At 44.1% G+C, this 27,006-nt stretch overlaps 1 protein-coding gene across 1 annotated transcript in view; it reads left to right on the plus strand.

Moving 5' to 3' along the window:
- The window catches only part of LOC116984262 (cytidine and dCMP deaminase domain-containing protein 1-like), an 87,242-nt gene that overhangs the window by 47,936 nt on the left and 12,300 nt on the right, over nucleotides 1–27,006 (plus strand). Inside the window, exons 2-8 of the mRNA XM_033038379.1 lie at nucleotides 4,979–5,317; nucleotides 13,708–13,795; nucleotides 15,264–15,374; nucleotides 18,005–18,123; nucleotides 20,672–20,858; nucleotides 22,212–22,646; nucleotides 23,484–23,536. Coding sequence (XP_032894270.1) covers nucleotides 4,979–5,317; nucleotides 13,708–13,795; nucleotides 15,264–15,374; nucleotides 18,005–18,123; nucleotides 20,672–20,858; nucleotides 22,212–22,646; nucleotides 23,484–23,536 — 1,332 coding nt within the window. The remainder of the gene's footprint in view (nucleotides 1–4,978; nucleotides 5,318–13,707; nucleotides 13,796–15,263; nucleotides 15,375–18,004; nucleotides 18,124–20,671; nucleotides 20,859–22,211; nucleotides 22,647–23,483; nucleotides 23,537–27,006) is intronic.

The raw sequence follows: 27,006 nt of genomic DNA on the forward strand, positions 1-27,006 counted from the left end.
AAATTGATGAGAATGCTTTAAAAAGAAAAGAGAAGGACAGACACAGATTATCCCTTGGGGCACCCATAAACTGAGAGGGCTAAAAAATACCTCACCCTATATCCCTGATGGGGGAGGAAATGGATTAGGACTTTGGAGGAGGAAAATGTGTGACGATTATTGGCTATGGGAGATTTGAAGGCACTGTTGGTGAAAGTGATATGAGCCACTAAACTGACAGAACTACTGAAGTGATAGTATAAAATTATGCGAACAATGTAATAAGCAATGGCATGCTGTTTGACACAGTCAGGCAAAGGATATGGCAGGCCCTCAGACAATGTTACCCACTTAAGGTAAACCCCAAGGAATAAAGGGGAGATACACAAGGAGAGGCAAATAATCCTGCAGCCTATCTTGAAAACCAGCTGAAAAGGTGGAGAGTTGAAAATGAACAAGAAATAGAAGGCAACCAGTTGATGAAAATTATATTATGAACTACTGTGGTGGATGTCATTCCTCTTAAAGTCAAGCCTAGATTGGAGGTGGTGGTGGGATTGTCATTTATTTCCCACCCCCGATTCAGCGATTAGTTGGCCTCTGCGGTCAAGAAATATCGCAAAGATAGGAAAAAGAAATGCAAACCAGCAGGAAAACCTTAAAAAGAAAGAGCGTGAAAAAAAAAAGACAATGTTGTCAATAACAACGGACGTGGTTGAAAAGACTGAAATAAGTGATGAACTGACACAAGGGAGTCCTATGACAAAACCAAGCAGGGCCAGAGAATTACATGCCAATAATAAATGTCTTTGGGGGAGCGTTTCCTCAAAAAGTCCTATCAGGAATGAAATTAATCTGGATATAAGCCCTATCAGGACTGGGGTCCCCAAGGGAGGGAGGGATTTAAAGGAGGATGTCAAGAAAGGCTAGGATGAGGTAGGGTTTTGAATACTAGCTCCATGTTTTAATTAGATGATAAAGGCAGTTGGAAGGTGTACCCTTAGAAAGTATTTAATGATGTGGATGATTTGTTGGTTTGTTCCACAAGTGAGAAGCAATGTAAGAGAGAGAGAGATATTGTAAGTCTAAAAAAATATATATATATATTTCAGAATGTAGGACAGAGGATGATGACCTTGGGGAAGGCAGGATATAGTTCAGGTTAGATTGGAAAATATGTTGAAATTGTGACGTCATTAAGAAAGATAATGAAGGAAGAAGGACAAACAAGCCTAAATAATGTTTTACAGTGAGAACTTTTGAATGATGGAGACAAAAAGGTTTTGTTTGTGAATGTTTACTGTTAAAGGGATCATACTAGCAAGTATGTAGGGTTTGAAATGGTGTATAAGGATGAATTAGACTTTAAGGTAATTAAATTAGAAGCCTGTAACCTTGCTTAGCTCAGTTGGCAGAAATTAAGGCTTTAAGAGAAGCATGTGATGTGAGGGAAAGTGAGAAAGATGAAGTTTATACCGACTAAGCATATGATTATGGAGTTTGTGATATGTTTAGAGCAGTAGGGAAATAGAAAGGCTTTGAGAAAAGCAACGTAGACCAAAAGTTAGCAGTAAAGTTAGACCTGACAAGAGCAATATTGAAGTCAGGGGCACTAGCCGTCATTAAATGTCAAGCACATAAGAAGGTAAATTAAAGTGCAGACGAAGTAGCCAGAACAGTATCTGGAGGATGATAAGTTGTTATGTCTAGGGTAAGTCAGAATCGATTTAGGTATGAGCACAGTAGTATAGTTTATGATGCATAAGGTAATTAAGAGGTTTGGTAGACCTACATAAATCAGTTTTCACAACGGATTGTTTTCATTTATGGAGTAGTCAAGTTGGCGATACAGGCCCTTAGAGTAAAATACACATTTGGGTGTGTAACACCTGCAGTCACAGGCATGGTGGAAAGAATAAATGGAACATTGAAGGTTAATATAAATAAGATTTGTGTAATTACAAAGTTGAATTGGATCGATGACCTGCCATTGGCACTGAAGAGATGTGGCATGCAAACTAACCAAATAACCCACATAACACCACATGAGATGTTTATTGGCCGACCTATGTAAGTTGCACAATGGAGAGGTCCTTACAAGTGACTGAGTTCAGAACAATTAGAGATAGAATTTAAGAAGTATATGCAACAGTTAATTATGATATACAAGTCTATTTATGAACAGCTAAAGTAAAAGCTGTTGGAGGTGGACCAGGAGGAAGGACCCTTTAAACCTGAAGACAAGGTGTATGTATGAGTTTTCTAAACCACCGACCGATGTTCAGGTAGAAGGTTGATATACCTGGTACCATTTCAATAATTACATGAGGGCTGTCCCGCAGGTACAAATAGATAATAGCCCTGAGGTAAGTGAACAGGAGGACAAAGATGTGAGAAAAGAGTAGAGTTTTAACAAGAACGTTGTTTGACATCAGTGGTGGGCAAAACAATGGAAAGGATATTTAAGATAATATATATAAGAATTTGGATAAATAGGGTAGGATTAGGAAGAATTTGCATGGATTTGTGATTAGAAGGTCATGTTTGACTAATCTTGAATTTTTTGAAAAGGTTATTAGGGAAATTGATGAGAGTAAAGTGGTGGATGTTGTCAAGATGAACTTCAGTAAGGCCTTTGACAAGGTTCAATAAGGAAATAAGGTTGGTTAAGTAGGTTTAGTAAGGAGTAGCAAGATGGATTAAAAAGTGGCTGTATGGGAGATGTCAGAGAGTAATGGTGGATGGATGGATGTTTGTCAGGTTGGAGGTCAGTGACTAGAGGGGTACCTCGGGGATGTGTGTTGGGTCCACTGTTGTATGTCATGTGAATCAATAATCTGGATGTTGGTGTTGTAAAATGGATTAATAAATATGTAGATAGGTGGTGTTGTGAATATTGAAGTAGATTTTAAAAGTGTACAGAGAGATTTAGGTCATTTGGAAGAGTGGGCTGAAACATGACAGATGGGTTTAATGTTGATAAGTGTGAGGTGATACATCTTGGAAGGACAAATCAAAATTGGACGTACATGGTAAATGGTTGTGAATTGAGGAATGAAGTTGAACAGAGGGATCTAGGAATAACTGTGCATAGTTCCCTGAAGGTGGAATCTCATGTAGATAGGGTGGTAAAGAAAGATTTTGGTGTGTTGGCCTTTATAAATCAGAGCATTGTGTATAGAAGTTGGGTTGTAATGTTAAAATTGTACAAGGTATTGGTGAGGACAATTGTGGAGTATGGTGTATAATTTTGATAGGCAAATTATAGGAAAAATGTCAACAAAATAGAGAGAGTACAGAGGAGATTAACTAGAATGTTGACTGGGTTTCAGCAACTAAGATACAGAGAAAGGTTGTTCAAGTTTGGTCTTTATTCTTTGGAGAGGAAGAAGGTTAAGGGGGAATTGATAGAGGTCTTTAAAATGATGAGAGGGATAGACAGAGTTGACGTAGATAAGGTTTTTCCGTTGAGAGTAGGGAAGATTGAAACAAGAGGACATGATTTGAGAATTAAGGGACAGAAGTTTAGGGGTAACATGAAGGGGAACTTTACTGAGAGTGGCAGCTGTGTGGAATGAGCTTCCAGTGGAAGTGGTGGAGGTAGGTTCAATTTTATCATTTAAAAATAAATTGGATAGGTATATGGACGGGAAAAGAATGGAGGGTTTTGGTCTGAGTGTAGGTAGATGGGATTAGGTGGGAGTAAGTGTTCGGCAAGGACTAGAAGGGCCAAGGTGGCCTGTTTCATTGCTGTCATTGTTATATGGTTAAGATAATGTGAAGTTTTTTTGGAGACATTAGTGACTATGAAATTGGTGTAAATAAGGTCAGAATAAGGGGGTGCTTGTGTACTTTTTGTGGAGCACTGTTGTACCTTTATCCGTAATAATACTAGCCCGGAGGGGTCTTTCACTAAAGCCATGGATAAGTTAAAAACCTAAGGAGTAAGGTTAAACGAAACGCAGGGTTAAGACATCAATTGTATGGGTGGCTGGAGAGGATGTTGGGGGGTTTGGGGAGAATGGCTGATTCAAAATTGAACTGACCATTGTGGTCGTACTACATGTAGTGGTAATAATGTTGTGCTGTGTTTTCCCCTGTATTAAGTCCCTCCTGGTGAAAGATATTGTGAAACAACTGCCAATAATAACGGGTGCAGACGAATCCGGCCCTAAAGGAAAATGGACCTGGGTGATAGAATACTACTACGATGAAGAAGAACTGTTAGGAAAATGTTAAATGTAGTATGTAAGGGAAGCTGGGTCTTTTTTCCTGCCTCACGTAATGGGGGTGGGTTTTTGGTCCAGTTTCTCAAGGAGCCAGAGAAAGAACATTACACAGCATTACGTAAAATTAATTAAACGAGCCTGCATTTTAGGGCTATATGAGTGATTAGACCTGGGGAATGTGTGTAGTTTTCTTTGTCTTGTGAGACTTTTTAAAGTCTCAGAGAAGGAAGTTATATGGAAGACTATATAGAAGTAATATAGAAAATTAAAAAGGTTACATCTCACTTTTACTTTCTGCACCATTTGCATCTTTGTGTGTAGACATATAACCAATATGCTTAAAACATTGAGTAAAGCTCGCAGATGTCAGCTTTTTTGTGTGCTCAGAAGTCAAGGTCCAAAAACATGTTATTGTTTAGTTTATTTTGCTTCAGTTAGAACATTATGGTAACTCAGAAATTGGAGATAAAAGACAAGGACCGTACGAGCTTAAAGTTAGTAAAAACATGAATGCTAAGCAGCCAAAGATAAGAACTGAAATTACAATAAAACGCTGCATGAAAGTATAGTTTAGTGAACATTTGGAGAGTGGCCGAGCTGTACTATCTCTGAATGTTCCAGGCCCAGATTTGTGCAAATTAAAGGCTTCTCGTCTTCTTGAAGAATTCTCCGTGTCTGTGTCATTTATATCTTTAATTTGAGTCTTGTAAACCACGATAGTAGACCCCATCTGAAGCCGTTCAGAGTGCTAAGTCTGCTCTTCATTTCAGGGATGTGATTGGCCAAGTCCAACACAAGAGAGCGGACTCGGGCTCGTCCCAAAAGATTCTCAATGGCACAAGGCAACATCAGTGCAGAAGAGGCAGCTCGTTGTGCAGGAGGTGAGAAAACAGGAGGAGGCGGAGCAACACGACAAGGCCGTCTCAATGGCTAAGCGGGGCCAATGGGCTAACTGGGAGAGCCTGGAAAAGAGGAAACTCAGCTGGCAAATGGAGGGATCTCGGCTAAGTTTTGTCACCAGAGCCACTTATAATGTTCTGCCCTCGCCCCAGAACCTGAAACACCCCGGGACCCCGCTTATTCTCTCATCAAACACCTGCATCACTAAGGCACATTTTAACAGGATGCACTATGAGACTCGCCCAAGGGCATTACACTTGGCGGCATAACCAAGTTCTCAGACAACTGGCATCAATCCTGGAACAGAGGCGAACAACCGCAAATGCTTCCCCACAAACATCAACAGGAAATGTCCACTTTACAACATTTGTACCAGCAGGCCAACCTCCAGAGCACCACTTACCATCAAAGGATGCAAGCAATTTGCAGGCTGCTCGGGATTGGAAAATGGATGTGGACTTGGAAAAAAAGCTTGTGTTTCCCCCAGACATTGTGGCTACAACACTCCGGCCAAGCATGGTCCTGTGGTTCACAACAGCCAAGTTGGCATAAGTTGTGTAATTGACAGTTCCATGGGAAGATGGTGCTGAAGAAGCTTATGAGAGGAAAAAGACCAAGTTCTCTGAACTGGCAACAGAAGCGGCCCAAAATGGCTGGAAGACCCAAATTTTCCCTGTAGAAGTGGGATGCAGGTGATTCGTTGCTACATCAATGACGAGTCTATTAAAGAAAATGGGGGTCAGAGGTCACTCCCTCCAACAAGCAATCAAGTAATTGTCAAATTCAGCAGAAAAAAGCAGCAATTGGCTTTGGATTGAAAGGAAAGATAACAATTGGGCTGCAAGATGAAGACAGGAGGGTATGGAACTGAGGCGGGTGTACCTGGGACGCCAGGTATCACCGTTGAGGCCTCTGGGGACATTGTGGGCTTATCAATGAAACGTCAAAGAAGGAGGGAGTCCACCTGAAAACCCGATGATGTCCCCACGCTAGAGGAAGGTCAAATCAAGGCATGAGGAAGGCAAGAACGGCCTCTGCTCCAGGCGCTAATGGTGTTCCGTATTGTGTCTATAAGAATGCCCCGGATGTTCTGATATTCCTTTGGAGGAACATGAGGATTGCGTGTGAAAAGCAAGTTATCCCCAAAGCCTGGCGAAGAGCGGGTTGAGTGCTGACCCAAAAGAAATATATTCGTCCACCATCGAACAGTTTCGGCAAATAAACCTTCTTAACATAGAAGGCAAGATCTTTTACAGTGTGTTGGCAAAAAGACTAACAAAGAATCTGAAACAAAACCATTTCATTGATACGTCAATCCTAAAGGCTGGCATAACAGGCTTTTCAGGATGCCTTGAACATACCAGCGTCATTTGTCATCAAATCCAAACTGCTAAGAAAGAACAAAAGAATCTGCATGTCTTGTTCCTCAACCTGGCCAACGCCTATGGATCAGTTCCTCATTCGCTACTATGGACTGCTTTTGAATTCTTTCAGGTGCCTGCAACAATAATAAATCTGGTAAAAACTACTTCCATGATCTGCTATTTTGTCCAACAACATCAGACTTTACCACAGCTTGGTAACCACTGGAAGTAGGCATCATGGCGGGGTACACCGTCTCCCCATTAACCTTCACTATGGCAACCTTCACAGTTGGCATATGTTGTGTAATTGACAGTTCCATGGGAAGATGGTATTGAAGAAGCTTATGAGAGGAGTGGGAGGGTTGGTGTGTGGGGGGAGGGTTGGTGTGGGGAGAGGATGGGGCTAAAACTCTTCACTCTTAACCCGAGATTTTGGGAGAAGGAACAGCATACTCATTGAAGGTTAGAGGTTAGAATGTAAACCAGTACTGAGGTTGCAAAGAATGCAGTGTTGCAGTACAAATGAATGGTATTGTGATATACTGCATCTATTTACTTGTACAGAAAATAATCCCTAGTCACACCCAATCATAATATTTGATGTTGGCTCTTTATTTCCTCAATCAACCACAGTAATAGATGGTTATTCCAATGACTCAAGCACATCATTGAGCAAAACCGAAACAAAAAAATCTAGGAAAACGAAACCATTGAAAGTTGGGCGGCATTTAATATACTGAATCTATATATTCAAGTGAATATAACATGTCACTTGAATATCCTTGGTTATCATGGAAATTTGAAATAAAAATCTTACAGTTCACATCAACGAACACAGCCCATTCAATACCCAGAATTTTTTACCAAATTCTGAAGCCTCAAATTTAACAAATTCATTTTAATGAGATTTAAATAAATGTTTGTTTGACCAAAAGTTTCATTGGTATTTACCATTTTGTTGGTCATGTTAATCTGATCAATCTTTCTTGGGAACAGATGTCCTGTTCTTTGGCTGGAACATGGCAAATATACAATGCTGCTGGATCTGTCGATTTAAAGCCTCTGAAGGATATTACCAGAGAAACAATCCCAGAATCTATAACAACGTTAACGATGGTACAGAACAAAACCAACCTTTCAATCAATAAAATTACATTTGTCATGTTCAGCAACAGCTTTAGATCATGCAGTGCATGCAGATCATGTGAGCGGTGGGTACTAGCAAGGGTTGTGTTGGACACAAACATGTCCATGTCTACATAGATATCAATTTAAGCTACTCTCATTTGCCTGCATTTGACTGAATAGGATAGACCAAAGTCTGTAACATGCTAAGCCAGAAATTACAACCACTACTGAGATTGCAAAGAATGCAATGTTTAGAGTTGTTACAAATTCCTACCATCAATGGCGCTCCAGATCTGCGCACTACCTGTGCGTGCGATTCGAGAAGCTGTAGGGGAGGGGTGATTAAAATGCATGATCAATATTTTCATACTAATTATCTGACTAAAAACTTCCACAGTAATAAGTTTTCAGTTAGATGTTTAGTATGAAAATATTGATCATGGATAGTGAATAACACAAAACATAGATAATTTAGATGATTTTATGACAGGATTATGCAAAAAATAATTATTTTGATTATCTTGAGAATGGATGTTTGTGGATTTTGAACAAATGTCTGTGTAAAACGGCCCTTGCCTGCTGCAGTGTTATAAACCAACAGAGTAAAATTTATGGGAATTAAACATTCAATTCCTTCAATTTGGCATAGAAATTCATGACAAAGTGAATTTAAAAATCGTTATATTGTGAATTCTTGTGTGAATGGGATCAGTTTGTTATTTGGATACTTTGGCTCTTTTAAATTTTATTTTTAGCCTTTTCTTAAGAATGGCATAGATGTTTAGATCTAGTAATTGAATTTAGATGAATTTAATTGATTTGATTACACTGATGAATATGAATTTTTTGTTGGGTATTTACTATTTGTTTTAACGTTTAACTTATGTTAAGCATTTTGTTGAACAAAATCATTTCTTTTTTTCTAAAATAATAACTTGTTTCTGTTAATGCAGTTCATTGGTTTGAAATTGGGGAGCGTGCAGAGGAACAGACGGAAGAAAAAACAGAAAGAATTGAGAGCAGAAATCATCAAGCGACAGAAAGACAAGGAGCATGCTCGGGACACGAATGAGAGGAAAAAAATAGGAAAAAATTGAAAGAGACTGATTTAGACAGCATTCGCAGAGATTATCCGAATTTGTTCTACTCCAAATGTGATGATCTACAGGACATTTGTAATGGAAAAGTAGGGGCAGAAAGGCATGTCATGCATGGTTTGAAGAGCAAAACCTTGTAGTTTACAATGCCAACATTGAAAGGTTGAGGAAAAACAAGGTGTACAGAGTTGCTTATGGTTGCAATCTGAGGAGTATGATGATGCTACTGATTATGCTATGTCAATGTACCAGCCAGCAACTGATCTTCTCCATGAAGACTTAGTCTTTTACTGGAAATTGTAATTTCTTTACCTGTTTGTTATGGACCAATCATATAATAGAATAATATTAAAGTTCGGATCTTGAGAATATCACAATTTTGAATTTTCAAGGCAGTCTGGGTGTTTATAACTATTTCCGTCACAACGGTCAATTTTGTAATTAGCTACAATTAGGTAACTAACTAATTAAATGCTTTAATTTCAGGTCATCCAAGTAAGATGTATCATATTTGTTTCAGACTGCTTCTATCTACAGTAACTGAAAATTTCATTCTCTTCTTTTTTAAGAAAGTTATGGGCTTTTATGTCAATTGACTGTCCTCGATCACAGCTTTTGTGTTGTCAGTGGAACAGCAATAGGGAACAAGATGCTAATTTCTGAGAATGAAAATGACCATAACCTTTTTAATACTGAAGATATGAAAGTGAATTATGTATCAAATTAAACTTCTTTTTATGCTTTATCTGATGGATCAATTACAGGCTTGATTTTTTAAATCTCAAAATGTTGACATTCCTACAGTGTTGCAATACAAATAATGGCATTATATACTGCATCTATTTACAAACACAAAATAATACCTGGTCACGCCCAATCATAATTATTCAAAAATATTTGATGTGTCACTTTATTTGTTCAATCAACCACAATAATATTTGGTTGTTTCAATTACTCAAGCACGTAATTGAGTAAAACGTAATTCGGCTTGCCTTATAAATAGCAAAGCTAGCCCTGTCCAGCATTGGACTTACTCAGTGGACCCACAACACCAAAACCCAGCTGGATCTAACTTAAAATGGAAACAAGGGAGGATAATGCAGCTGGTAAGTGCTCTTTAAAACTAAGACCATATGAAGAGAATTATACAAACTTGAACTTGCCTCATGTTGTGTTTGCTGAAATTGTATATCATAAATCTCCAACGATAAACTGAATGAGTCACCCAGAGAGAAGACCAGTAACATGAGCTTCTTCTTCTTCTTCTTCTTCTTGCGTGTAAGACAACTTGTTCTGTTTGATCTTCTGTTTGTGCACGCCAGGTTGATTGCATTTGTTGAAACAGGGTGGACCACGTGAAGGTTGCAATCTCCCACCCCACATGATCTTCACTCGTGCTGTTTAACGGGCATCCATAGAAACATAGAAAGTGGGTGCAGGAGGAGGCCATCCAACCTCATAGATTTACTGGGTCAGATGCAGAATTGTTTTGCTCTTCCCAGGTACCAGAAGGAGTCAGGTTGTGAGCAGTTTCAGTGGCTGGCTGAGCACTCAGTAACACTTCCTTTATCACGGCTGTTGGCCCTGCTTTGCATCTGCCACTACTTCACCTGTACATTCAGGCAGATAGGAAATGTGTGATCATGAGACTAGGGTGAGCAGGTGGTACAGATGTCCGTCCGTCCCCCCCCCCCCCCCCCCCTCCCTCCCTCCCCTCCCTCCCTCCCCTCCCTCCCCTCCCTCTTAACTTCATGGACTGCAGGCATAAATAGCCACCTAAAGTTCTGATACTGTGGTGCAAAGACGTGACCCAAAACAAATTAAGATTTAGGATTAGATATATCCTGGATGTTTGGGAAAGGGAAAGTAAGAAGTCACAGAGATTGTAGAATATCACTGAGGAAGATATTGGATTGCTGAAAGGAGAGAATGTTCTTGGGTGATAAAGGACAAAAGCCACATAATTTGAGTTAAGAAATAAAAGTACCATTGCACTTCTGGGTGTATTCTATTGGCTAACAAGTAAAAAGAATGAAGTGTAGAAAATTTGTGGGGAAATTTATAAAGATATATAAGAATTATTAAGTACCACTAAAGGGTGATGTCAACTATCCAATTGGATTGGGGTAGTAGTTGGGCAAGATTTACTTGGTTAAAGTTATTGAAGTGTGTTCATGAGAATTTTTTGCATCAATATGTTTCCAGTCCAATGAGGGAAGAGGCAGTAATGGATCCATTTATGCAGAATGGCAGGGGTTAATTGGGTAATCATTTAGAATGTAGTGATCATACATTAGTTATGGGGAAAAAACAAGATTCTGAGATTCTGACCAGAACTGCTGCCATTTAGCCTTTTAAACAGCAGCTGCATGTGGCCAGCACTGACAGATACAAAAACCTGGCACATACTGTAGGGACAGATATGTGGCATTGATTATGCTGGTTCAGTCCATAGCTAGAGTCAATGGGAAGGGCATTTGCTTTAGATTAATAATGAAGGAAATTTCTGAAAATACCAATTTGGTCGGTCAGCATTCACAGAAAAGACACATGTTTTATTCAGTTACTGTTCTGATCCTACCTGGATTTGTGCTCAATGGGCTGAATAGCATCTTGAGTGTGTAGCTTTTTGGTGTATTGCTAGTGGCTCCAGTTCTGTTTGAATCCTACAATTGTGCCCCCTCCCTCAAGAATCAGGATTTGATGAGGGAAGAATATTGGTCTCGTGTTAACCACATGGTGCCAAGAAGCATGTGAAATACCAGCCATGTAAACACTGCCATTCCATTCTTCCCACTCCCAGTAAGCGCAGATAATGTCCCAGATGTCTGCAGTCTGTACAAAGTCTACAGCTGCTCAGGTGAAGCTCTGTTCTTGCCTCTCCAATCAGCCTTGACCAGAAGGAATCCCACCCCCCACCCCCCACCCCCCCCACCCCCCCCACAACACACCCACCCCCCCCCCCCCCCCCCCACACCAACACAACACCCCACCCCCACACCCCACACCCCCCCACCCCCCCCACACACCACCCCCCACCCCCCACACCCCCACACACCACCCCACACCACCCCACCCCCCACACACCACCCCACACCACCCCACCCCCCCACACACCACCCCCCACCCCCCCACACCCCCACACACCACCCCACACCACCCCACCCCCCCACACACCACCCCACCCCCCCACACACCACCCCACACCACCCCACTCCCCCACACACCACCACACACCCCCACACACCACCCCCATACCACCATCCCACCTCCCTGCCACTCCCACACCACCCGACCCCCCCTCCCACACCACCCCCTTCTCCCTCACCACCCCTCCCTCTCCCACACAAACCCCTCATCTCACCCCTCTCTCCCCTCCTTCACCCCCCCCTCTCTCCCCTCTCTCCCCTCTCTCCCTCACCCCCCTCTCTCCCCTCTCTCCCCCCTCTCTCCCCCCCTCCCTTTTCCCCCTCTCCCCTTCCCTTTCCCCTCTCCCCCTCCTCTCCCCCTCTCTTCCCCCCTCTCCCCCCTTCTCCCCCCTTCTCTCTCCCCTCCCCTCCCCCCTCTCTCCCCCCTCTCTCCCCCCTCTCTCTCCTCCCCCTCTCTTCCTCCCCTCTCTCCCCCCCTCTACTCCCCCTCTCTCCCCCCATCCGCCCCCCTCTCTCCCCTCCCTCACCCCCCCCTCTCTCCCCCCTCTCCCCCTCCCCTCTCCCCCTCCCCCCCCCTTTCTTCTCCCCCTCTCACCCCCCTCTCCCCCTTTCTCCCCCCCCCTCCCCTCCCTCACCCCACCCACCCTCTCCCCTTTCTCTCCCCCCCTCCCCTCCCTCTCCCACCCCCTCTCTCCCCCCTCTCTCTCCCCCTCCTCGCCCCCTCTCTCTCCCCCCTCTCTCCCCCCCTCTCTCCCTCTCTCCCCTTCTCCCCCCTTATCTCCCCCTCCCCTCTCTCCCCCCTCTCTTCCCCCCCCTCACTAGTCCCCCCCTCTCTCCCCCTTCTCCCCCCTCTCCCCCCCTCTCTCCCCCTTTCTCTCCCCCCCTCCCCCCATCTCTACCCCCCCATCTACTCCCCCTCTCTCCCCCCCATCCTCTCCCCTCTCTCTCCCCCTCTCCCATCCCTCACCCCCCCCCCTTTCTCCCCCCTCTCACACCCCCTATCTCGCCCCCCTTCCCTCCCTCAACCACCCACCCTCTTCCCCTTTCTCTCCCCCCCCTCCCCTCCCTCACCCACCCCCTCTCTCCCCTCCTCTCTCCCCCCTCTCCCCCTCCTCGCCCCCTCTCTCTTCCCCCCTCTCTCCCCCCCCTCTCTCCCCCTCTCCCCTCTCTCACCCTCCCCTCTCTCACCCCCCCTCCCCCCTCTCCCCCCTCCCCCCTCTCTCCCCCCCTCTCTCCCCCTATCCTCCCCCCCCCTCTCTCCCCCCATTTCCCCCCTCTCTCCCTCACACTCTCTCCCCTCTCCCTCACCCCCCTCTCTCCACCCCTCCCTTTCCCCCCTCTCCCCCCTTCCCTTTCCCCTCTCCCCTCTCTCCCCCACCATCTCCCCCTCCTCTCCCTCCTCTCCTCCCCTCTCTCATACCCCTCTCTCCCCCTCTCTCCCCCCCCTATCTCCTACCCTCTCTCCCCCCCTCAGCTCCCCCTCGCCTCTCCCCCCTCTTCCCACCTTCACCCCTACCCCCCTCTCCTCCCCCCCTCGCCCCCCTCTCTCCTACCCTACTCTCTCCCCCTCTCCCCCCTCCTCCCCCCCTCTCTCCCCTCACTCTCTCCCCCCTCTATACCCCCATCATCTCTTCCCCCTTCACCCCTCCCCCCTCTCTCTCCCCCTCACTCTCCCCCCTCACTCGCTCCCCCCTCTCTCTATCCCCCTCTCCCTCCCCCCCCCCTCCTCCCAACCCCTCCTCCCCCCCCTCCTCCCCTGTGAGGGGTGGTTAGTGTGCGTGTGACGCCGAATGCCGCCCCCCCTGCAACCGCTCATCGGGGGAACCCGTTATTTCCAGCTGTTGATGCCCGTTATTTCCAGCTGTTGACGCCCATTCACCGCTCCGCCCGCCACATCTGCAGCCGATCCGCATTCCCGCAAGATGAACATCCTCAAGCTCCACACACCGGTGCGCCGACATTTTGTAACCTTGTGATTATAAACACGTCATGTATATATAATAACACCATTAATTATTTCCCTGTACAAAATACCAGATGTGCCTATTATTTTATAATTCTATTCTCAATGCACCTGTTAACCTTATTGCTAAGTTCAAGTGTATTATTTATAAACAATACGTGCAGGAGGAGGCCATTTGGCGCTTCGAGCCAGCACCGCAATTCAATGTGATCATGCCTGATCATCCCCAATCAGTACCAATCTCTATACTTATAAAACTCTGATCTTGGATGTGTGTGTATTTGTGCAATGTTCGTGTGCGTTTCCCCGTATGATACTTCCCGGTACTAATTTCTTTACAATTTAAAAAGTTTGCGGTTATTTACTCTTTAAATTTACCTGAATCAAAAATCTCCATCTTTCCAGAAACCACTGTACCATCTACAAGTACAGAGGCAGCTACAACAGCTTCAAGCAACACACCAGGTCCCGCATCAGCGACAGTAGAAACAACTACAGGCAGCACTAGTGCATCTACAACTGAAGCTACCACCACCAGCACGACCACACCACATACACCCACTGGTGAGTATGCAAGAGTAATGCAAAATAAAAATGTTCCTTACACATCCAGTGAATAAGAATCATTACAGTAGAACAGGTTAACATGGATTGGCCATGTGTGTTCCGTGGCGTACGCAGTTGGCCTATCTTCTGTCAAACAATCCACAGATTTTGTTTCCAAACTCTTTGGTCCCTTGAAAACAAATATGGTCTACTTTCCAGAATATTGAAGAAAATTATCATGTTGATACAAAAAAAGGCAAAATTGTAGTTCAATACATTTTCTGCCCCAATAACACCAGTCTTTACATTTACCTGAATCAAAAATCTCCACCTTTCCAGGAACCACTGTACCATCTACAAGTACAGAGGCAGCTACAACAGCTTCAAGCAACACATCAGTTCCCACATCAACGACAGTAGAAACAACTACCGGCAGCACACTCAACCTCTCCCCCCTCCACCTCTCCCCCTCCTCTTCTCTCCCCTCCAACTCTCCCCCTCCCCTCATCCTTCCTCCTCTCTCTCCCCCTCCTCTCTCTCCCCCTCCTCTCTCTCCCCCTCCTCTCTCTCCCCCTCCTCTCTCTCCCCTTCTCTCTCTCCCCCTTTTCTCTCTCTCTCCCCATTTCTCTCACTCTCTCATCTCTCTCCCTCTACTCTCTCTCACCCTCCAATCTCTCTCCACCTCTCCCCGCCCCTCCTCCCCTCTCCTCCCCCCCCCCCTCTCCCCCCTCTATCCCCCCCATCATCTCCCCCCCTCTCTCCCCCCTCTTCCCCCCTTCACCCCTCCCCCCCTCTCTCCCTCTCCCCCCTCTCCCCCCCTCCTCCCCTGTGAGGGGTGGTTAGTGTGCGTGTGACGCCGAATGCCGCCCCCCCTGCAACCGCTCATCAGGGGAACCCGTTATTTCCAGCTGTTGATGCCCGTTATTTCCAGCTGTTGACGCCCATTCACCGCTCCGCCCGCCACATCTGCAGCCGATCCGCACTCCCGCAAGATGAACATCCTCAAGCTCCACACACCGGTGCGCCGACATTTTGTAACCTTGTGATTATAAACACGTCATGTATATATAATAACACCATTAATTATTTCCCTGTACAAAATACCAGATGTGCCTATTATTTTATAATTCTATTCTCAATGCACCTGTTAACCTTATTGCTAAGTTCAAGTGTATTATTTATAAACAATACGTGCAGGAGGAGGCCATTTGGCGCTTCGAGCCAGCACCGCAATTCAATGTGATCATGCCTGATCATCCCCAATCAGTACCAATCTCTATACTTATAAAACTCTGATCTTGGATGTGTGTGTATTTGTGCAATGTTCGTGTGCGTTTCCCCGTATGATACTTCCCGTTTTTTTCCGGTACTAATTTCTTTACAATTTAAAAAGTTTGCGGTTATTTACTCTTTAAATTTACCTGAATCAAAAATCTCCATCTTTCCAGAAACCACTGTACCATCTACAAGTACAGAGGCAACTACAACAGCTTCAAGCAACACACCAGGTACCACATCAATGACAGTAGAAACAACTACAGGCAGCACTAATGCATCTACAACTGAAGCTACCACCACCAGCACGACCACACCACATACACCCACTGGTGAGTCCGGTATGCAAGAGTAATGCAAAATAACAATGTTCCTTACACATCCAGTGAATAAGAATCATTACAGTAGAACAGGTTAACATGGATTGGCCATGTGTGTTCCGTGGCGTACACAGTTGGCCTATCTTCTGTCAAACAATCCACAGATTTTGTTTCCAAACTCTTTGGTCCCTTGAAAACAAATATGGTCTACTTTCCAGAATATTGAAGAAAATTATCATGTTGATACAAAAAAAGGCAAAATTGTAGTTCAATACATTTTCTGCCCCAATAACACCAGTCTTTACATTTACCTGAATCAAAAATCTCCACCTTTCCAGGAACCACTGTACCATCTACAAGTACAGAGGCAACTACAACAGCTTCAAGCAACACACCAGTTCCCACATCAACGACAGTAGAAACAACTACAGGCAGCACACTCAACCTCTCCCCCCTCCACCTCTCCCCCTCCTCTTCTCTCCCCTCCAACTCTCCCCCTCCCCTCATCCTTCCTCCTCTCTCTCTCCCTCCTCTCTCTCCCCCTCCTCTCTCTCCCCCTCCTCTCTCTCCCCCTCCTCTCTCTCCCCTTCTCTCTCTCCCCCTTTTCTCTCTCTCTCCCCATTTCTCTCACTCTCTCTCGTCTCTCTCCCTCTACTCTCTCTCACCCTCCAATCTCTCTCCACCTCTCCCCGCCCCTCCTCCCCTCTCCTCCCCCACCCCTCTCCCCTCCCCCTCTTCACCTCTCCTCTCCTCTCTCCTCCCCCTCTTCCCCTCTCCTCTCCTCTCCTCCCCTACCCCTCCCCACCCCACTCTACCCCCCTCACCCACCCTTCACTCCCCCCCCTCCCCCTCTACCACCCCCACCCCTTCCCCTACCCCTGCCTCCCCTTCACCCTGCCCACTCTCATCCCCTCCCTTCCCCATCCTCATCCCCCGCTCTCCCTTCCCCTCCCCTTCCCTCTCCTCCCCCTCCCCACTCTCTCCCCATCTCGTCTCCCCTCCCCTCCCGCTCCCACCCTCTCCCCCGTCTCCCCCCTCCTCATCCCTCTCTCCTTACCCCTCTCCTCACCCCTCCCTCCTCACCCCTCTCTCCTCACCCCTCTTCCCATCTCCTCCCCCTCCCTCCTCCACTCCCTCCCCATCCCTCTCTCCCCTTCCCCCCCTCCCTTACCCCTCTCCCCCTCCCTCCCCACTCTTCCCCTTCTCTCCCCCCCTCTGCCCACCCACCTCTCCCACCTCTCCCTTCCCTCTCTTCCCCTTCCCCATCCCCTCTCCCCACCACTCACACCTGAAAAGAAAAACATCAATATTCATACCACTAGGCTGCCCAAGCGAAATATGAGATGCTGTTCATCCAATTTGTGTTTAGCCTTACTCTGACAATGGAGGAGACCTAGGACAGAAATGTCTTTGTCGGAATGGGAAGGAGAATTAATGTGTCCAGCAACCGAGAGATCGGGTAAGTTCAGGCGGGCAGAACGAAGGTGTTCTGCAAATTGCTAAGTCTGCGTTTGGTCTCGCCGATGTATAAGAGTCCACATGTCGACCAAAACATCACCCATTTCTTCTCTCCAGAGATGCTGCCTGCCCCGCTGAGTTACTCTAGCTTTTTGTGTCTATCTTCGGTTTAAACTAGCATCTGCGTTCCTTCTTACACATGGAAACCTGATTGATGGATCACAGCCCAAAGAAACGCTCATTAAAGGACTGAACATTTACAGGACATTTGGACAAGCGCATGCATAAGAAATGGTTAGAGGAATATGGGTTAAGTGCAGGTAAATGGGACCAGCATAGATAGACATCGTGGTCAGCATCAGAGTTGGGCTAAACAGGTTGTTTAAATGCTGAATGTCTTTTATGATTCTGTAGAAGGGGATCTATATTGGAGGACTGGGGGACAGAAAGATAAATACTGTATCGTAATAATACAGTCAAGTTAATGCTTGATCCGTTATCTGAGATTAAATACTCCCTCATACTTGCTGGCTTTGAAAGTTCAGTTTAAACCTTTTATAGGTAGAGTATAAACAGGTTGTTATGACTCATTGCAGATTATGATGGAGAAATCCAACGGCTGGAAGACAAGGAAACTCTCTTTATGTTACTCGCTCTACACATGGAGGAGTCCCCACTCTGTGAGTCTCCAATTTCTGAACCACCTGGTGATCAGGTGAGTAAATTTAGATTATCATATGAAACACTAAAGAGTAGAAATTATTGACCAAAGATTTTAACTGTGTTTCATTTCTGTGTAGAACCTAAAACTCTGGTGTTAAGTTGGATGGAAAATGGCAGTAACTGGTTTGGTATTTTGCCCACCTTCTTTTTAACCTACAGTATTTGGATATTTGGCACAAATGAAACAAACACACATGCTTCAGAGTCACGCCATACTGCTGAGAAATTAAAGCAAAATTGTCCTAAATAGCTAGCTTACCCCTGGTAGCATAGGAAGGCACCTTACTGAGTTGCTTATGGTAAATTAAGTTTGAAGAGTTAGGTTGACCAAGATGTGAAAGCTGAGCTGTGTAGAGCATTTGTGCGTATGTTATTGCAGGACCAGTTTGTTGTTGGAATAAAGTTAGCTAGTTCTTCCAAAAAGTACTTGATGGGAATAAAAATTGTTATGGAGGATCAGAAGTGGGTAAAACTGAATGAGTTTTAAAAATCTTTAAAGAGTCTTCTTCCTTGGTACGGCGCCTGATGTCAGAATTGAGATCTGTGAGTCATTACGCATTATCATTCAACACACATTTTCTTTCTAATCTAACTGGACCCTTAGGAAGACTACAGCTTTCAAGTAAATGTTTTCTGGCGAATAACAGGAAGGTGTCGGGATGTTTGTGAAAGAATGTGTATGGAGTTTGCCCATTCTCCCTGTGACCCATCTGGGCTTCTGCCAGATTTTCCAGTTTCCACCTGCATCCTGATAACTTGGTAGGTTAATTGGCTGCCATAAAATGCCCCCTAATGTAGGTAACTTACAGGAGAATTGGCTTCTGAGCATGTCACGGAGAATGAGTGGCCAGTTACAGAGATATAAACAGTTCAGTTTAGGTTATTGTCAAGTTTACTGACGGAGAGTGAAAAGCTTTCGCAAGCAGAGGGGAAATAGCACTGATGGGATAACTCTGTTGAGAGCCAGTATGGATCTGATGGGCTGAATGACTGCCCTCTGTGGCATGATTAAAAAAAGTAAGCGGTTGCCAGATCATGGCCTGCTCAGCTTAACTTCATTTCTCTGTCACTTCCAGTAGGGATGAGTACTGGGGAGAAGAGGTAGTTTTAGTGTTGTAATGAGATATTGCAGAAACAGGTTTGAGTCCACCTGCTCTCTCCTCACAGTCTGTTTTAGAATCAAAGAGTCACAGAACTATGTAGCACAGAAGCAGGTTATTTGGCCCATCTTGTCCACCAACAACCAAGTTGGCATACTGGGCTAGTCTCAATTGCCTGGATTTGGGCCATATACTTCTAAACCCTTCCTATCCATATATCTGTCCAAACGTCTTTTAAAAGTTGTAATTGTATCCACCAACTGAAGATTGGCCTCTGTGGGGGAGGAGATGAAACTTTGTAGGCAAGAATTTCATTGTACTCACCGTAGTTGGGCCTGTGACCATAGACTCGACTTGACTTCACTTGACGAGCATTGCAACTTCAATGGAAAGTTATGTATTAGTGCAGGAGAGGAGTTGTTGAAAGGAAAATGTTTAATGACGCTACCCAGATTCAGCATACTCTAAAAAATCAACAGATTGATTTCTAGGACAGGGGTTGGAAGTGGGAATGGGGAGTGGATTGGAGGCATTATCTCCTTTGGTGAGATTAAACAGAATGGGCCCATAACCTTCAGAGTGTCAGTGGTGATTTATATAAACCATCAAAACTCTTACGGGTCTTGGCAGGACAGACACAATGATGATGTTTCTCTTTGCTGGTGTAGAAGTAGTCTCAAGTTACCAAAAGGTGAATCTATAGAAATTTCCACCTGAAGGCAATGGAGGCTTAGATGCTGAGTGTATGCAAGGCAGAGATCAGTAGATTATGGGATATTGAGGCAATGAAGGGATGTGAGGTTGGGGCAGCATTGATCGTAACCTCACTAAAGCCTTTGAATCCATTACTTAGATGGGATCATTACTTAAAATGTCCTCAAATTCGGCTGCCCAGCGGGATTTATCTTTATTCACTGTTTGCTTCAAAATGATATACATGCTGTGATCTAAACCAATTAGTGTTGGCCTGTGTCAACAAATCTGCAACACAATTTTCTACACCTGACCTCCAACAAAACTATCGTGAGAGTGGAGCTAATCTTTGGGAATATTGGGAAGCGTATCCCAACTTCACTTTCGAGTATGATGAAGAAGGGTGAGGATGCTCAGTTATAAAGGTCACTGGAAGACATTCAACAAATGGCCTTATTTTAAAGGCAATGGAATCAGGAGGGAGTGACATTTTTAATATGAAATTGGTGCATTTATTGCTGCTGGATGTTTTCCAAAAGTTTACATTAGTTTTGTGTAAGGATAAACTTTGGATCGATGATTCGCTTCCGTTTGTATCTGATGGAAACTGGTGCAGTGGACACCGCTGAGAACATGATTAGTTTAAATCCTTGTGGTACATGTCTGCTGTTGGCCATGTCTATATTTATAATACATTTCCAAGTGACCCATTCATTATTCTGGTTTAATTCACATCTTTTCTCACAGATTAATAAAACTGGGATTGTCATGTGCGAGTCCACTTCCATCCAGCGAATCGTGGCAATGGACTGCTCTCGGAAACAGCTACATGCCGTGCAGCTCGTCATGATGAACCTGACGACAATGGCAAAAGGGTGCAACGTGTACCTCTCCAGGAAACCCTGCACTGAATGCGCAAAATGTCTAGTTCAAGGCAAGACATACTTTACAAAATCATTGACCTCAGAGCAGTTCTTTTCCACTGTCCCCTTCCTAAATGTCCTGCTGCTGGCTGTCGGAATGAAGATGTCCTTGATTCTCAACCAAGTACATTCGTTCTTTCTTTCATATGATTGGGAATGAGGATTGTGAGGCAATTCTTAAGGTCCTAGGTAGAACCCAAGGGGAGACCTGGACAATGAAGAAGGGTCCCCAACATCTGCCTGCCCATGCCCTTTCAGAGATGTTGCCCAACCAGCTTAGTTACTCCAGAATTTTCTACGTAAGAGGTTCTACGCAAGATTCTAGCAACTGCAGTTCCTTGTGTCTCAAGATCCTGAGATCGATGCAGATGATAGAGTGACTTAGTCATCAGCAATTAAATCTCACTTCCTCATTATTGATAAAGTGATTGGTTGTGAACAATTGTCATAGATCTCTCATTCCAAGCACTTATACAGGCACCCATCCCAGCCAAGCTTTTCATTAAACGTATTTCAAATCATCACTGTGTATTCTCATACTCAGCCTTTACCTTACTGCCCCACTCTCTCAGGTACCCCACCATCGTATTTACATAGAACATAGATCAGTACAGCACAGGAATAGGCCCTTCAGCCCACAATGTCAGTGCCAAACATGATGCTAAATTAAATTAATCCCCTCTCCTTGCAGGTGACCCATTTCCCTCAATTTCTTGCATGTCCATGTGTCTATCTAAAAGCCTATTTAACATCACTATCATATTGGCTTCCAGCACCACCGCTGGCAACAAATTCAAGGCATCCATCACTTTTGTGTAATAAACCTGCCCTGCACGTCACCTTTAATCTTTCCCCCTTTCCTCTGACATTATAGCTATGTTCTCTTATCTTTGATATTTTCATCCTCAGATAAAGGTCCTGACTGTCAAGTCTATGCGATTCTGTCTATCATATCACCAGATTCTCTCTACCCTATCTATTCCAAGTTCAGAATGTCTAACCTCTTCATACCCTTTTGACTTGTTTCTTTATGAAGTTTTTTATTGACTTGTTGTAGCACGAAAGGAGACTATTGCTAGCTCTCGTCAAAGCAATCTCAAACCTCTTCCCTTCTCCCTGTGGCATTATTCTCTCTTGCATCCCACTCATCTTTTCTCCATTTGGTTCGTTTGTAGCAGCTGTTAATTTCTAAAACTAATGGAAAATCATAGGATCTGGATTATAGTTAGTAAATTGATTTGTTTTGATTCCAAATACATATTCATTCATTTGCCTGTTTATTTATTTGAAAATTATTATTTAATTTATGCTTTAAATTAGCAAATAATTCAACCATAATGCCTGACACTTTCTTGCCATTATAGGAGGGGTAAGATCTGTACGTTTCTGGCCCAAGGACCCAGAATTTAGCCTCAGCAGTGACAAGAAAAGGAAAGATTTCTACGAAACCAACCAGATTTTCAGAAAGAGCAACACGATACTGGTGCCATTCATCCCAATCATCAACGAGACTACTGTATACAATCTGTGCCGGCGAACCCGCAGGCAGAAGTGTGAACAATGTCTGAAATCCACTTCCGAACCCAGCTTAGAGGAGGAGCTGAATACCAACTGGATGGATTGTGGCTTTACTCCCCAGTCTGACATAGAAGGCATGAAAGCCATGATCAAGAGCACAGTGTGCAGCTACTATGCACTCTTAAATTGTAGCCATGGCACCATGCCTGAGCATGAGGAGATCTCCCTGGGCATTGCTACTCATGGTCTGCAACTTTGCTTCCTGCTGGCTGCTCGTTCAGGTTTGTAACTGAGTAGTAATCCTGGTATAGTTTCAGCATCGAACATCTCAGTGCTGATTTCACCAGAATACTCCATTCAAACCCTCTAACCCATTCAGTCACTGGGTTATATTCTGGCTGATTTGGATCGCAATAATTAACTGATTTTGGTCCATATCTCTTGGTATCTGGCCTAACAAATTTATTTCAAAGTCGTAGAGTCAAACACCACAGACACAGGCCCTTCAGCCCACCATGTTCATGAAACTTGTGGATTGTATCTGATACCACTACCTCCTCTGTCAATGAGTTCCGGATATCAATCACTCTCTGTGTAAAAACCTTTCCCCTCAGATCCCCTTTAAAACTCCTTCTCATCTTAATACTTTGCCTTCTTGTTTGTGATATACTCACCAAGGGCAAACACTTTCTGACTATTTATCCATCAATGCCTCATAAATTGATTGGCATTTATCATATCACTCCTCAGGCTTCTGTACTCAGTCCTGAAGGGCCTCAACCTAAAATATTGTCTGTCTATTCCCCTCCACAAATGATGCCTGGCCTGCTGAATTTATCCAGTGCTATGTTTTTTGTCATTACAGCTGTGGTGTGTTTAAAATGGGTCAGTAAAAGGTCAGCATCTCTCTCATTGTAGCTTTCTCATGGCTCATCACAATCCCCAAGATCACTGGAAGTAGCAAGGCAATCAATAGAAAATAGAGACAAAGTTACTGACCAGCGATTTAGACCCAGAAATCATTTTAATTTTATTTTTCATATCCATCGTTAATTTTAAATTTAGTCTGTACTTTACAGCATTGTAACATTTCTAACAATTTAACACTTCTTACTTAGATGATCCACATCGTGGTGTTGGAGCAATAATCTACAACAAGAAGCAGTATATTGTGAGTAAAGCTGCATAGTATTTTTATTCCGCATTGGGGTCTGGATTATGTGGACGAAGTTGGCATTTCTTGCCCATTCAAATTACTCTTGAGAGGGTGATAAGCAAGTCTCTCCTTGGACGACTGGTGTCCTTTTTGTGAAGGTGCTCCCATGTGCTATAGGATTGGGAATTCCCAGACTTTGGCGCAATGACCAGGTGATAATTTTTCACGTTCAGATTGTGGACGGTATTTTGGAAGTGATGTGTTTCATTGTGATGAAGCTGAATTTTAGTTAAAATATAAAGATATTAAATAGGTTTCTGGGCTAGCTTATAGCTTATATTTAGTGTCAAATTAGGCTTGCCTCAGGTTGCAGTGTGTGGGATAATAAACACCATAGCATTGTCTCCCAAGGGACAAGCAGAGAGAAACAGCTAGTCACATCTTTGAAGTAAGATGCTATGAACCAAATGACCAATGTTTATGGGGGAGGAGGCAATAAAGGAAGAGAGAAACAGCTAGTCACATCTTTGAAGTAAGATGCCATAAACCAAATGACCAATGTTTAGGAGGGGCAAAGTGATGGGAGAGGATCCAGGGAAGTGGAAAGATAAGATGCCATAAAACAAATGGCCTATGTTTATGAAGGACCAAGTGACAGAAAAGAAACAGCAAAGAGCTAGGGTGATCTCCTTGAAGATAAAATGACCTAAAACAAATGGCCAATGTTTTTAGTATATCATAACCTGTAAACAAAAGGCCTTTGATGTGATGCCTTTTCCTGTACCTCTGACCATGACTAATGTCTGTGGAATGTGCTAATGTGACAAAGAAACACTATATAATGCAATGTAATTCTGTTGTTCAGAGAAGGTGAACGGAGGACGGTCAAGTGTCTGTAATGGTTACTTGACTGGAGTTCTCCCTCCCTTCCATCGGCCGATAATAAGTAAAGTTGTGAACTGGTCTACCAACAGTTTGTGTGGTGTCTGTTTATTAAGAAGCGAACCTGGTTTAGTAGTTAAGAAAGTAGCTTTTTCAATTGTACCTGCTGTCCTTGACCTTCTAGATGGCATAACATTTGCAGAACATGGAACAATACAGCTCTAGAACAAGCACTTTGGCATGATGCCAATTTAAACAATAACTCATTCTGCCTTGTAAACAGATGCCCAGCTCCGAGTGGTGGAGAATCAAGCTGTTAACATACAATAACCAAGTTGCCAACAATGTCTGATATCTTGGATAGACTTCATTCTTCAGTATTCTTCCCAGTCTCAGGTCTGGCAGTGTCCCCATTCTATGTCCCACTACAGCCCTCGGCTCCTCTTTGTTGGACCTTCCGACGGTCAACCTTGGCAACCTCTTGAGTTCTCCCACTCTGCCTTAACTCTTCCAGGGAAATGATTGTGTTTGTCAGTTTCTCAGTATTCAGTATTTATTTAATATAATTTTCACTGAGTACTTGCATACACAGAGGAAACGATAAAACGTTACTCGATCAGTTTCCATTCAGTGTAGTTTCCCAGGGAATACCGGAGCATCGCACATAAAAACATAAACATTTCACGCATAAATAAAAACGCTAAAAAAAAACAATCCAGTTCCTGATAAAAACAGTACGAATAGTTTTTAAAAAGTGCAGGTTAAAAAAAGCAACATTAAAATACAAGTTAAAAAAAACAGTCATAAAAGGTCCAGGGCAGCTGATTTAAGTGGCCTGAGCTAGTGCCAGAGTTATTACTCAGTGCCAGATATTAAATTGTCAGTGCAAAAGCAGCAGAATCAGGTGGAGTGACTGTTTAGCAGCCTCACAGCCTGTGGAAGGAAGCTGTTTAGCAGTCTGGTTGTCCGGGCTTTGATGCTGCGGTATCTCTTTCCTGATGGCAGGAGATCTAGATGAATGTGGAGTGGGTGCAGTCTGTCCTTTGCTATGCTCAGTGCTTTTTTCAGGCAGCGGCTCTGGAACAGTTCTTGTCCGGGGGTAGCGAGACGCCAATGATCCTCTCTGCTCCCCTCACTACCCTCTGCAGAGACTTCCTGTCTGAGCAGTTACAGTTGGAGTACCACGTGTTCATGCAGTACGTAAGTACAGACTCCACCGTGCCCCTGTAAAAAGTCCTGAGGATGTTGGTGGAGAGTGAGACCTGTTTGAGTTTGAGTAGTCACGTATTTGAGGGTTTTTTGGTATAAGTTTGACCTTACACTTGCAGTAATACAAATCGGCATTCTGACATTGTTTGAGCACCCAGGTGACTGATGTTACTGTTGGTAACTCCCTCAGCTGGTGTGTAGTAACATCCCAGATTCCACTTACTGCACACAAGACTGTTCCACACATTGTATCCAAGGCAATCAGGCTTTGCTGTACCATCTTCTTGCGCTTCCTGTACTCTCTAACAGCAACTGAAATATTCTTGTGAATTAATTGATTCATCATTGGTCCCTTCACAATGCTTGAATGTAACATTTGTGGCATTTGTAACCTTGGATCTTGGGGGGGAAAGGGCACAATGGGAGGAGTATGTAAATGATTTGAAGATGTAGTGGGGAAGGAAAAGGCAAGTGGGAGATTAGGGGTTAGGGTGAGGAGTGGTTGAAAAAGAAGTGTGTGTGAGAAAGATCCTGGGTGGATCAGAGGAGAAAGAAATGGGTGGGTCACCCTGAAATTGGAGAGTTCAATATTCATGCCATGGGGTTTTAGACCAACCGGGCAGAATACGAGGTGCTGATCCTCTAGTTTGCATTTGGGCTCAGTATGACAGTGGGGGGGCTGAGGAAAGGCCGGATGGTGTGGGAATCGGCAGGGGGATTATAATGGCCTGTGGAAAATCCAGGTAGCTGGTGGACAGTGCAGATGCTTGACAGAGTGGTCGCCTAGTTCGCGCTTCGTCTCACAGATCGAGAGCAAGCCACATCTTGTGCATTAAATGCAACAGATGAAGTTGGAGGAGATGCAAGGGAACCTCTCGCCTGAAAAGGTGTTTAGATTCCTGGATAGAGGTGAGGGAGGACTGTGGAGACAGGAGACTGGTCCCTGTGGAAAGCAGCATGTGATGGGGAACAGAAGATATAATTGGTTGTAGGAAATGTTTGTTGTTTGTGCCTGATGCTACTCATCTGCACTAACAGCTGTTCTCCACATAATTCCTGAAGATTGCTTCATGTCTAACAATATCTAACAGAGTAAGACATGGTAGAAATATTTTCCAATTTCTGACAGTTATTTTGTCTAATGAAAGTCCTTTGTTTAATCAAGAAGCAATTACCAATTAAAGAGGGATTGGAAAAGTCATTGAGGATCATTCATCTCCCAAAACCTCTTCCTGACATAATGTTTGAACTTCTTCAGTAGAATATATGGCACTGCCATAGGCTACCTCTGACATAGCCAAACCAAAGTTACGTATAGCATCCATATACAGTAAATCTGAGACCCAATGGTGTTGGCGATTTTGATGGTCCAGGATCTGGCTCCTTCACTGGTT

The sequence above is a fragment of the Amblyraja radiata genome, chromosome 19 (genome assembly GCF_010909765.2).
Source record: "Amblyraja radiata isolate CabotCenter1 chromosome 19, sAmbRad1.1.pri, whole genome shotgun sequence".
NCBI lineage: Eukaryota > Metazoa > Chordata > Chondrichthyes > Rajiformes > Rajidae > Amblyraja > Amblyraja radiata.